At 36.3% G+C, this 13,369-nt stretch overlaps 1 protein-coding gene across 6 annotated transcripts in view; it reads left to right on the top strand.

Moving 5' to 3' along the window:
- LOC106086219 (microtubule-associated protein futsch) overlaps window positions 1–6,942 on the top strand; it is a 105,779-nt gene extending 98,837 nt beyond the window's left edge. For all 6 annotated transcript variants that reach the window (XM_013250796.2, XM_013250794.2, XM_013250797.2 and 3 more), the window contains exon 8: window positions 1,256–6,942. In XM_013250796.2, the coding sequence (XP_013106250.2) occupies window positions 1,256–6,633 (5,378 nt within the window). In that variant the 3' untranslated portion in view covers window positions 6,634–6,942. The remainder of the gene's footprint in view (window positions 1–1,255) is intronic.
- Window positions 6,943–13,369: the final 6,427 nt, after the last annotated feature.

The raw sequence follows: 13,369 nt of genomic DNA, 5'->3' as shown, positions 1-13,369 counted from the left end.
TATTTTCTAAAGAAATTGATAAAGTGATAAGTGCTTTTCGAATGAAAGTGTGAAGGAGTGAAAAACGAGTGGAAGAGAAAATGTGATCGCAGAGAGCAAGCAAGCAAGAGAGCGAATGAGAGAGAGCGAGAGCATCATCACTACACTGAGAGAAAGAAATTTTGTGAAAATTCTTTTCAAAGCACTGCCATAAGCCAGAGTACAAATTTATTTCCCCCCTTACATAAAAAAGCCAAAGTTTAGTTCTTTACTTTCGATTCGATAAATGTTTTCCCCTTTACCCTCTAATCATTTAACACAAAACAAATGTTAAAAACCCGACCTTTCAAAATGTTTACTTGCCAAAATGTTTTCCATATCAATTGGCTTTTTTCTTAATGTTCTATGTTTTTAAGTACCGTTTACTACAAACCACTATAGTATGTTTGCTAGCACAACATGAGTTCGTTTGCGCCAAACGATTTTTTTCTTTATGGTGTTAGTATGTTTTTCGATATCAACAGAAAAAATCTTAAAAACTAACGGTTGAAGAGCTTAAAGCTTTACATTGAAAATAACTCAATATCACCAAGACTGCCTTTGTTTAGCATGACAAATCAATTAAACAAAATAATTGGCAAAAAGAAAATAATAAAAAAAAAATTTTAAATTTGGTTTTATTTACCTTAAATTTACTAAAGCAAGAAAAAAACACAAAAATCTTATTATTTAATTTTAAAAACAAAACTCCACATTTATTTTTTCCAAAACTTTACACACATTAAGAAATAAAAACTCACCTGGTATTCTAATTTTCTTTTATCTCGCTTTGAATTTAAAAAAAAATTAACCTAATTTTACAAATTATTTTTTATGAATTTACATTTTTTTTTTGTAATTTTTTCTTCTATAACAAATAACTTAGATTTTTGCACTATGTTTTGTTAATAATTCAAAAAAAATCACCTCAACTAAATGAGAAAAAGTATTGCTTAGACAGTATGCATTGAGAAGCCATAACTAAAGTAAAAACAAAGCTTTCGTTCCATGCCTCACAGTAAATTGACAATGTAAAAACAACAACAAAAAACAAATCATTCTCATAACTTTAAAAAACCAAAAAACTTTGCCTTTGGCTTTTTTTCTAAACCTTCTCCCCTTACCAAAAAAAAAAAAAAATTAAACAATAAATAAATGTGCTCTTTCTCATGGTATTTGTTTTCTCTCTTTTTTTTTGCTTTTCTCTCTCTCCCTCTCTATCTCTCTCTCAAACCAGGAGGAGGTCGTGTTAGTGAAACCGGGTGTTCAAGTGACAATATAGCCTTCTACGATGCTCTTGCCGAACACGATGATCAAGACCAGGAATCGGATTTTCTACACGATCGTAATGCCTCGGTTGCCGCCTTGGCCAGTGCTTTGCCCAACATCTATTCGTATGACAACAGCTCTAGTTATGAGTCCATAGACTCACTAAAAAAGCCCAATGTCTCCATAGAGAAAATTGTCAATCCCTTGGGTACAGTGACCACGGTGACCTCGTGTCTAACAGCCGAGGTGAAAAAAGATATTTTGGATGAGGTGGTCTCTCAGCTGGCCGCCGAAGATACTGTTATACATGAGAATTGTGATGAGAGTCTTTTCCGTCCTGTAGTTGCCATATTTTGTGATGAAAAGACCCGTCTCAGGCAGGAGGAAGAGGCTCTAAAAAATCAAGAGCTGTGTCAGCCTCCAGAGAATATAAGCAATAAATTGATAGTGCCTGTAATAGCAAAAGAAGTTGATGATGCTCTCAACAAAAAGGAGAAACAGAAGAATATCTCCAAAATTAAGCCATTACAGGGTAAAGAGCAAGATTTTGTGGGGGGAAAGGAGCAGAGAAAATTTGAAGAAATGTCAGCATTGAATAAGAAGTCCAGAAATGAAGAAGAGAAACCCATGACAACGAAGGAGAAACAGAAAGAGAAGGAAAAAGAAAAACTCTCCTTAGAAAAGAACAAAGATAAGGCCAGTACTGCAGAGAGCCAAAATTTAGAGATTAAGCCTAGATTACCTAAAGAAAATGAAGAGGAAGTAAAATCGAAAACAAAGTCAACATCAGAGATTCATGAAACTAAAGAGATTAGCAAAGTGTCAAGAAAAGAGAGCGATACTAGTCTCTCAGCAACAAAAGATAGTGAAAGGAGTAATAAACCCAAAGTTGAGGAAGAAAACAGCAAATTAGGAGAAGAGAGTGAGAAAGATGCTCAGCAAAATTCTGAAACAAAAAACTCTGCCAAAACAAAAGAAAGGCAAAGAAAAAGTGAAGAGCGAGACTCACTAGAGAGAGATTCAACGAAAGAGAGCAGTAGAAGTTCAGCAGACAAGGAAATGAGTCCCAAGCCGCAGGTAACAAATAAAAAGGCCACCAAACCCTCAACTACAGACGATTCAGAAGATGATAAGCCTTTGGAATTTATGAGGATGACACCAGGCAAGGTGGAGAAAGCCACTGTGGCTATTCCAACAAAATCTCTCTCAAAAAAAGAATTAAAAAAGCAACAGCAGCAGAAGGCCAAAGAAGCAGAAGAGGCCAAGATAAATGAGAAAAAGAAAATAGATAAAGAAAAAGAAGAACAACAAAAGAAAGTAGAGGAGGAGAAGGGGGATAGAGAGGAAAAATTTCCTGAAACTCCCTCAAAGAAAAAATTAAAAGACAAAACCGATGAACCTAAAGAAACTTTAAAGGACTTCTCTGTAAAAAGTGAAGAACTCTCCAAGAACTTAAATATAAAAAGGGAGGATTCTAACAAGGACTCTCCTACAGAAGCTGCCCTTACCATTAAAAGAAGCTCAATTGAAAAAACTGCCACCATCGTCAAAGAGAATACTGAAGAAGAGCTGCCATCCAAAAGAGAAATAACAAAATCTGCCACTAACAAAGAAGCGAAAATCAATATCAAGACGGAACAATTGAATGTTAAGGATTTAGCCGATAGCTTGATGGAAATTCAAACAGAGGACTCCACCAGCGAGCTGGAGAAACTAACGTCCCCTTTGGAGACGGTAGAGGTTTTCACCATACCAAGTGTCACCGCCACTGCCAAAGTTTCTAAGAAAAATAAAAAGAAAGGCAATAAGTCAGGTTCAAGCTCTGAAACTGAAGAAATTATAGAAATGCCACAAACTTCAAAGAAAAAATCTTCCATTAGCTCGGAAGAGAGTTTTCCGGATATAGCCGATCGTTTGTTGGAGAGAAAAGATGATAAGGATATGGAGGAAACCATGTATGTTAGTTTCACACTGACTGAAGAGCGTAAGAAACCCAAAGATAAAGCAGAGAAAGAGAATCCGAAAGAGAAAGCTGAGAAATCTCTAGCAAAACTTGAAGAAGAGTCGAAAGAAACAGAAAATAAGAGAAAGAAATCTTTCTCTGGTGAGCAACAAGAGGAGAAGGTAGTCATAAAAAAAGACTCCAAGGACTCTCTAGCATCCAAGAAAGCCGTCAAAGAAACAGAGATTTCCAACAAGGAAAAGTCTCCCCTTTCAAATCCAGAATTAAAGAGTAATAAAAAAGCAACAGAGAAAATCGTTGGTGAGAATATTTCTGAGGAGAAAAATGAAAAGAAAACTGTTCCCAAGTTAGCTGAAAAAACCACAGAGAGAAAAACAAAGCCACTGTCAAAGCAAAGCAGTGTAGAAAGCATTGCAGAGGAGAACACACAATCAGTTAAAAATGTCACCGAAGAGAGTGACAAAGAGAAATTAGTGAAGAATAGTAAAACCTTTGCGAAAGAGAAGATTTCTTTAAAAGATATGAAAACTAAAGAACCCCTAAGTGATAATGAGGGGAGTGATGAAGAGAGTTCCATTAAGGTTAGTAAGAGTGATAAGAACGTTAAAGAGAAATCCGACAAAGAGAAGGAAAGTATAAAAACAAAAGAGGATAATACAGAAGAGAAATCCTTGAAGCTCGGTAAAATCAAAGAGAGAGGAAAAGAGGATGCCAGTACATTAAAAGAGATCGATGAAAGCGATAAAGAGAAACGTGCTAAAGCCAGTAAGGTAAAAGCGAATGTAAAAGACAACACTGCTGAGAGCGAAGAAGAGAAACTCACAAAAGCCGGTAAGGCAAAAGAGAATATTGAAGATAGTGAAAAGAGCAAACAAGAAAAAACCGTAAAAGAGAAGTCAATGTCCTCTGAGGCGAGTGATAACGAGAAATATGCTAAAGAGAGCAATGATAAGTCCACTGAAGAGAAGTCTACAAAAGGCAAAAAGATCTCTGGCAATAATAAGAACGAAAATGAAAGTGAAGATAAAAAATTGGGAAAAGCCAAAGTTTTGGAGAAATCAGAAGAGAGCGGCAAAGATAAAGTTAAAAGCAGCAAAGATATAAAGTTGGTAGAAGAATGTGAAACCAAAAAAGATGAAGAAGTGGCAAAAAAGAAACCCCAAGGAAAGACATTGGATGATAACTCCCGCGAGGACAAAAAGAAAGATCAAAAACTGGCTGAAGCTGCGAAGGAGAGTGCAAAAGCAATGCAACCTTTAGATTCAGAAACCAAATCCAAGGTCCCAGATGCTGCCAAAGCAAAAGAATCCTTGGAAGAGGCAAAATTAAAAAAAACCAACTCCAAAGATGATACTTCCACCAAAGTCGACAATTTTGCCTCCAAGCTTAGCAGCAAACCTGAAGTCATAGTAGAACAACCCAAATTGCAAGTCAAGCAGAAAAAGGAAGAAATGGAAAAACAAATGGCAGCCATGGAAAAGGAAACAACCAAGGAACCATCTAAGGCGACGATAAGCAGCAAGGCTAAACCTACACCTCCCTCATCTCCCAAAAATAAGGCAGAAAAGTTAAGCAAAGGTAAATCTGAAGAAGCAGAAGACACCAATGCAGGAAAACTTTTGCAAAAATCCACGCCTCCAAACACCACAAAGGGTGAACAGGAAATACAAACAAACACAGAAAAAGAGGAGGAATTCAAAAAGCCAACTTGGGCCTCCATCAGCAAACCGGGAAAACCGGTAAAAGCGGATGATTTTGAGAAGGAATATAAGGTGAAGGTTAGTGAGTCTCATAGCCAAGATACCTTGGAGAGTAAAACTCCAAAGATAACGCCAACTTCACCCAGGAAGTCTGCAGAGAAATCATCCAGCAACACTGGGAAGGACATCCCAACCCCTTCTGTACCGCCACCACCACCCCCCGTAACCTCAGCCTGGAAAACCATGAGTGGAGCTGAAATGATTGCCCAAAATCTCAATAAACAAGATACAAAAACTGATAAGGCCTTTCCCTCGCTGGGAGGGGCCATACCAAAAGCTACCAAAGCCCCAAGCAGTGAAAAATTACTTCCTGAACTACCCACTCCCAAGGAAATGAAAGAACCAATGTCTCTAACAAAAAGCTCGCCCAAAAAATCTAAATCCAATTCCTCGACCTTAGATGATTTTCCCATATTGAAACCCTTGGATGCTTTACCGCCTCTGCCTACTTTAGAACCTTTGGAACTGATTGGCGAGGCGGCAAATCGCTCAGGCAAAGATGTCAGTTTGATTAATTTTGAAAGTCCTTTGCAAGAAAATCCCGCATTGGAGCGCAAAATTACACCTCCACCGCGAGGGTTTACCGAACAAAATCTCATTTTTGCTCTCTGCGGTTCGCTGCACTATGAGAATGAACAACGTTCTCGTTTGACACCCGAAAAATCGGATGTATCTCCCACCACCCCCTCTTCGTCTAATCGCTCTTCTTCGGCCTTGGATGAACCCTCCATGGCCGATTATAAATCGCTAACGGAAAATGATGATCCTTACATCAGTTTGGAGCAAAGTTCCCAGGATACCTACACCACCAACACCAATACAACCAATGACAAATTCTCTTCGTCCACTAACTCTTCGGGCACCGAAGAGATCATCATTATGGAGGAGAAGAAAATGACCAAAAAACAAAAACGTAAAAGACAACAGCAGTTGTTGGAATTGCAAAAGCAAAAGGAGCAACAATTGCAGCAACATCATCATCACCACCAGCACCATCACCATCAAATGGATGATGACGAGTTGAGACCTTTGATTGCCATGAGTGAATCTCAAATAGAGAATATAGCCGTAGGCAGTGCTTCCTCCGCCACTATGCCTTCTCTGCTGGATGAAAGTTTCTCCCTTAAACCTTTAATAACCAAATCAAATACTCTAACCCACTCCACTACCACAGACAGTGAGGGACCCATGCCGGCCACCACCTCAGATGACAATGTCTTCATTATGCCCTCCTCCACGAACACCGGCACCGGCACCAGCTCCGGCAGTGGAGGTCAACATAAAATAAAGACAAAAAAATTGGAACATAAAATCAATCTAATGGCGGCCATAGAAGCGGCCACTTCCTCTTCCACCTCATCGGCTGAAGAAAGTGGCGTTGAATTGGGAGGTGGAGGCCGCTCTCACGATGCCGACGATCACCCTGTGCTGTGTGGCCCCTCTTCATTGATCTCGTCAGCTAGTGTTGCCTCGTCTCTGGCAGCCTCGTCCTCTATACTTCCCCCCTTGTCCATGGCAGCTGTGGTAGCCGCTGGTGGTTCTGCCTCTCATGCGCCCATGACACTGAATGCTTCAGCTGCGGCGGGGGCTTTAAAAAAGAAAACCAAAAGACGTAAGAGATAAGAATTAGCCATTTGTTTGTTTTGTATTTTTTGTTTAATACTTGTCTATTATTTGTATGTGGTCTATTTTAGTCACATTTTTGTAGTGGTAGCCAGCGGTACCACCGCTGTGATTGGTACCGATGGCACGGTAATGCATCGCCACACCCCTAGTACTTCAAGTGGTGGTGATGGTGGTGGTGGTGTTTATGCTGCTAATACTCTTTTTAAAGATCCAATCTGACAATCGAATGTGGAGATCCATTAGCTGTTAAGAAATGATCCATGTGAGATTTGAGAAAATATTTATTGTCGTTGAGATTTTTTATACGATATCCTATATTTTCTGTACATTTATGATACCGCCAGAAAATTTTTGTGAAGTTTACTTTCGATAGATGGGTAGTATAAATGTGGACTAAATTATTTGCGCTATAAGTTTTTAAGACTTGTGTTACTATGCAACAATGATATAATTACTCACTAAGCAAAACTAGTTCATCTACTGAACTATATAGTTCACTAAACTAGTTAGTTACTTCAGCTGTTTTATGAAGTTAACCTAGTTCCTTAAGTAAACTGAACTTAGAATACTGAACTAATTTCTTCAACTGGTTCATATAGTTTACCGAACCAGTTCATTTAATTCACTAAACCAGTTCATTAAGTGAACTGGTTTACTTAGTCACCTGAATTAGATAACTTGCTTAAATTAACTAGTACAGATATATAACTCTCTCATACCAAGCAAAAAAAATTGCCTAGTATGAAGCGAGGCTTGTGATGTTCTTAAATTGTGTTGTGTACACCTGCGTGTAATTATCCTCCAACAGTCTTTGACCAAACGATTTGAAGCCTAGGTAAAGTTAGAGACAGTCTTTAAACGAACTGACTTGAGACAATTTTAGTCCATTGTGATACCACAGTAGCGACAAATCTAGGCGTATGGTGGGAATCGAACCCACAACCCCTGCACTGGCTGTGCGAGTACGCTTCCAACTCTACAACCGGGGAGTTTGTAGCCTAGCTCAAGGATTTTTTTCGTTTGGATCCACGCATCCATTTGCTTCGGATGTTACTAGACCTTTTGGGCGTCCACTTCATTCTGTATCATCTGTGTCTCTACGACAACATATGACGCCTTAGGACATGCACATCAGATGATATCGAACATCGAATTCCGCAAGCTTGATATTCAGACCCAGACTTCTGAGTCAGCTGGCAAAGCCTGCGGACCTAAGAGCATAACTATGACCCTCTGCAGGTTTGATTCGTGCAGCTCCTTTGCTCTATGGCGCTGAACAACTGCTGCTTCATTAAATGCATGCTGAAATTCGTCGTTTTTTTTCTTCGCTTCTTCCGTAATAGGGAGAATTGTTACAATTTTTGTCTATGCTGCCACTCCTGGATCCTCAGACTTCACCTTCTACATGAGGCTTGTAAGCAAGTCGATTAAACCTCTGCTGGTTTAGTTATGATAGCTCCTTAAATCTAAGACTTTGACCAACTGTTGCTTTTCGAACCGCACACTTCTTAAGCTCATTTCGAAACTCGTTTTATCTGTCGCTTTTTCATTACCAGGATAGTTTTTCCGTTTTTGTATTGTTAATAAATTGGATTGCTATGTCAGTCTCCTTAGGCTTAACTTTCTGCATGAGACTTCGGAGCACATTGGCTTACCTAGGATGTGAGTCCCTGGTGGTTTTATTATGGCAGCTTCTTTGGTTTTGGACCCTGAACTAACGCTGGCTCCTTAAGCGTACTTACTTCTGCCATTAAGCCCTGCTGTTTTCTTGGCAACATTTCCACATCACCAAGTAACGCCTATCTTTTTAGGATTTACATTCTGCTTATAACTTCCGAGCTATTTAATGAAAGATCTGCTGGTTTGATTTTTACCACTTCTTTTACGTACGACCCTCACCTACCTTCAGTACACCCTTAGTTCAATACAGTTTCCTTTAGAATTGAGGTATACTACATATCGAAGCTGGCTTTTTCACGATGTCTCTCACCATCATCAGGAGAATTACCTCACTTTGTTGTTTTGGACCGCATAGTCTGTCTCCTTGGGCTTCAAATTGTGCCTGATAATTGTAACCCTCAACCGGTTTAATGATGACATCTTCTTCAATTTAAGAGCCTTAACTATGGCTGCTTTATTTGGCCCATATTGAAACATCTTTTTTCGTAACCTTTTTCCATCACAAGAAGGTTTGTCTACCATAACAGTGCGTGTCTTCAGGCCTCCTAATGCTGGCGACATTTGTGCGGTGCTATGCTATGTATAAATTTCTCCTCAAAGAAGTGTCGAACTGCGGTACGCCGTTCGAACTTGGTTCATACTATATAGGAGGACCCTTATCATTGAGTTGAAATTTGAATTGGGCAGATCCATTGAAATGTGAGAAGTGTGCCCCTGTTCTTTAATGGAATATTCATGGGCAAAATTGCATAATTGCAAAATGTTCCTTACCCTCTTCTAGTTTGATTAGGACGGATTTATATACCCTCCACATATAGATTGAGGGCACACTAATTTAGTCATTCCGTTGAAAACACATCCAATTTTTGAGCTGAGGTCCAACAAAGTATACATATTCTTGATCGTGTTGACATTCTAAGACGATTAAGCCGTGTCCGTCCATCTGACCGCCCGTCTGTCGAAAGAAAGAATACTTCCTATAATTGTAGGTCGATTGGGATTGTACATGGGCTATGACGGGCTATGTTTTGATGTAGCTCCCATTTACACCGATCCCGGATCTTGACTTTTTTCTTATCCTATTTGCCCCAAAATTTTGCATAAGGTTTTTGTTATGACTTTTAACAACTATGATAAGTATGGTCCAAATCGGTCCTTAGCCGGATATAGCACCCATATAAACTGATCACCCGATTATATTTCTTGAGGGGGTGATTTTTATCCGATTTGCCTCAAGTATTTTGTGTTGACCTGCAACAACTATGCCAAGTATGGTGGCTACAAACACAACAACAACATGCCATGTATGGTCTGAATCGGTTCTTAACCTGATATAGCTTCCATATAAACCGATCTTAGAACTTGACTTCTTGAGTTCCCAGAGGGCGCAATTCTTATCCAATATGGAAATTTTGTACAACGATTTCTTTTATTACCTTAAACATACGTGCTAAATATCATCAGAATCGGTTCCTAACCTGATATAGCTCTCATTTAAACCGATCTCTCGATTTTATTTCTTGGCCCCCCCTATAGAGTGATTTCTCTCATGACTTGCAACTGATTTAATTAATCTTGGAATTGATATTGATGTGAATTGATATTGTTCCTATATAAATCGATCTACTGATTTTTAGTTCTCACATTTGCTTTGAATATAGGAGATGGGAAATTAACGATAGTATCGATACTTATTAATATTTATTATTAAAACTATGGATATTTATTATTAAAACTATAGAGAATATGGAATGTTGCGATTATCGATAGTTTGCCAGCTCTATACTGAATGCGTGTGACTTGGCATCAACGCTACCGTGAAGGGCTGAACATTGCTGAACTATGTGTCTCTGCCGTTTGTTTGTCTGTTGTGGCATTTCTTTACGTGCTTTGGCCTTATATGGCACTCATCTGAGTAGTGCTCATTCGCAAACATCATCCGATGTCCGACACTCAATTTGAAAAGCACATTCACTCAACGATTGCTGAAATGTTCGATCAACTCTTGCTCTATTGTCATATGAAGAACGTTTTTAGCTAACATTATTTTGATGTGGCATGCATACCATGCACTTGCTTTGGAACAAGTGGCATTTGAGTGCGAGAATTTAGGGTCAGTTCTCAACTTTATGCTGCCGATAGGGATTCCATTTCTTGCTCGTCTTTAATCTACGACCTCGAACTACTGTTGCTGTTTTAAACTTACCTTGGTTAGCGCATTTCGAAACTTGTCTTTTTTTACGGCTTTCTCCATCACCAGAAGAACTGCTTCGGTTTTTTTTTTCTACAAATGGATTGAACCGGAACATTTGTCTCCTCAGCTTAGACTTGTTATCACATTGCTAAAAGCTCTTTGGGTTTAAGTATGACAGCTCCTTTGGTCTGAGACGTTTCGTAGGGATGGTTCTCCGCACTACACAGTTAAGAGAATGTCATAGCTCTCAGCCCATAGCTGACTATTCGAATCATATTTCAGTATTCGTGCTGAAGTCAATGTATCAGGAGTTTCCCTGTAAGATACGAAGTACATCCCATCGTACAAGGCAGTCTAATCTATAGACCTCCTCTGTATTTCGATGTGTAGGTAACTGTCGCCATGCAATGATCCAAACTGAAAAAAAAAGAAAAAACGGCACAATTTAAGATTCGTTGATGTCAACACAAAAACTTGTAGACATTTGTAAAGAAGGACATAGGCTTTCGATTGTTTATTGGCACATACCTTTAGTACAGGGTAAGCTATAGAATGTCAAAGTTGACCCTACTTACGCCCTCTGTTGGCGGTAAACCTTTTTCACAAGAATTTTTTTTTGCTGAATCTTAAATATATTTTCTCAAATATGGATCTTCCGTAGGACAACTCTAAATTATCTAAACATAAAAATTTCTTTACAAAAAATCACAAAAAAATTCTTTGAAGCCCCAATAAAGGTTTCTTAAATATATATTAAAAAAAATAATTTAAAATTTTTTTTATTTTTATTTTTTTACAAAAACTCGACAATTAATACAAAAACAAACAAATAAGCGAAAAATTTTGAAATTTTGTGATTTGTTCAAAAGTTAGATTTTAAATGAAATTATTTAACAAAAAAGAAAACAAACGAAACTCAAATGAACAATTAATCATTGTCTTTTTGGGGAGCACTAACATTAATTTTAATAATTATAAACATATATTGTTTACTAATTTAGAAAAGAGCTACTATGTTAATCAAGAAAACTATATAAATATATATAAAAAACCAAAACAAAACACATAAATGGCAATTAAATATACAAATATTAAGTTTTGAAAGGAAGCACATATTTTAATTAAAAAAAAAATATACAACATACTTTTTAGTTTAATAAAATTAAGAAAAAATTTATTAAAAACAAATAATAAGGCTTAACCTTTTGCATCAAAAATAATTGTAAAAAAAAACAAACACACTTAGTTTATATAGTTTAAGTAAAACAAAAAAAAATTTCATGATTTTAACAAAGTTCAAATTTAATATATAATTGAAAAACTATAATAATAAACATCACTGTACTCAACATCCTCTTAGGCCGAGGTTTATTATGACTCAAAAAATGTGTGTGTGTGTTTTCCCTCCCCCATATTGCGTTATATGGTATTTATTATAAGTTATAATTTCTAAAGTAAAGCTCTGTTAATATAATTGTTTTTTTTTATTATAATTTGTAGTAATTTATTTAAATAGTTAAAACAATTGCTGATATTTTTCTCATGTTACCATTTTCTATAGATTTTTTTCCGGTGTAAAAAATTGTTTTCCATAGTTTTTCTTTGTTGTTTGTTTTAAATCTTCCCCCCGCTATTTTCTTTTAAAGATGTTTGTGTTTTTTTTTTGTTCTTTCAATTAATTACAGCAGTATTTATGAGTCTAATCCTTATATAGAGATGAAAAAGAAAAACTATATATATTTTGTTTATTTCCAAAACAAATTACCAAATAATTTTTACAAAAAAAAGTTTAATCAAGCGTATAGTATTTTCTTAATTTTAATTTAAAATAATAATTGTCGTCTTGTGGTATTTTAAATTATACACTTTTATTATTATTATTATTACTATTATTGTTTTGTTAAGTTTTCTGAATTGTATATACATTAAGCCCCAGCATATATAAATAATATAAGTATATTGAGACCAACCACAATATACAAATTGATAAAAAGCAAAAAAAGTATAGAAAAAAATTTAAAAACTTTTTGAAAAAAATATATAAAAAATTTAAAAAATATTGACAAAAAAACCTGCAATAAAAATTAGCAAAAAATCATAAAATAATAAAAAAAGAAGAAATAAAGAATCAAAACTAAAATGAAACATTATAAGTTGTTTAACTATATGGAAAAGTGAAGTTCAAGTTGGTTGGATTTTCAATGAGTTGTAAAGAATGTTGTTGCAAAAGTATGGTATGTCTTTGTCCATATTAGTTTTGCTAGGTTCCGCTAAATATCCTGAAACAGGAATTCTGCGACATTTTAGAAAAGCTAGATTTAGTACTCTTACCTTTGAAAAAGGATTGTTTTAGTTTTGCTATAGAAAACGATTGTTTTAGTACCCTTTCCTATAGAAGAGGGTAGGTTAGTACCCTCTTCTTTCGTCGTTTTAGTAATCTTTTTTTTTTAAGGGTAGTTTTAACACCCTTTTCTTTAAAAAAGTTTATTTTTTGTACACCAATTTTAGAGAAAGGATAGTTTTTGCACCCTGCTTTTGAAGAAAGGATATTTTTTATTAACTCTTTCTTAAAAAAAACTGAAATTCTAGTACCATTTCTTTAAAGATGCGCAGTTTTTAACACTCCCATTTAAAAAAGGTTAGTTTTAACTACGCTTTTCTTAAAGTAAAGTAGTAAAGTATAGTAAGTAAAGTTAAAATAGTTTTAGTACGCTATTCTCAAAGAAAGGGTTGTTGTAGTACGCTTTTCTCAAACAAAAAGGAGTTTAAGTATGTTTTTCGCAAACAAAGGGTAGTTTTACTACCCTTTCCCCTAAGAAAGGAAAACTTCCCTTTAGTACTATTTTTGGTACCATTTCC

This window comes from Stomoxys calcitrans, chromosome 4 (genome assembly GCF_963082655.1).
Source record: "Stomoxys calcitrans chromosome 4, idStoCalc2.1, whole genome shotgun sequence".
Lineage (NCBI taxonomy): Eukaryota > Metazoa > Arthropoda > Insecta > Diptera > Muscidae > Stomoxys > Stomoxys calcitrans.
The sequence above is the reverse complement of the archived record's forward strand: the minus strand, read 5'-3'. Positions and strand labels throughout refer to the sequence as shown.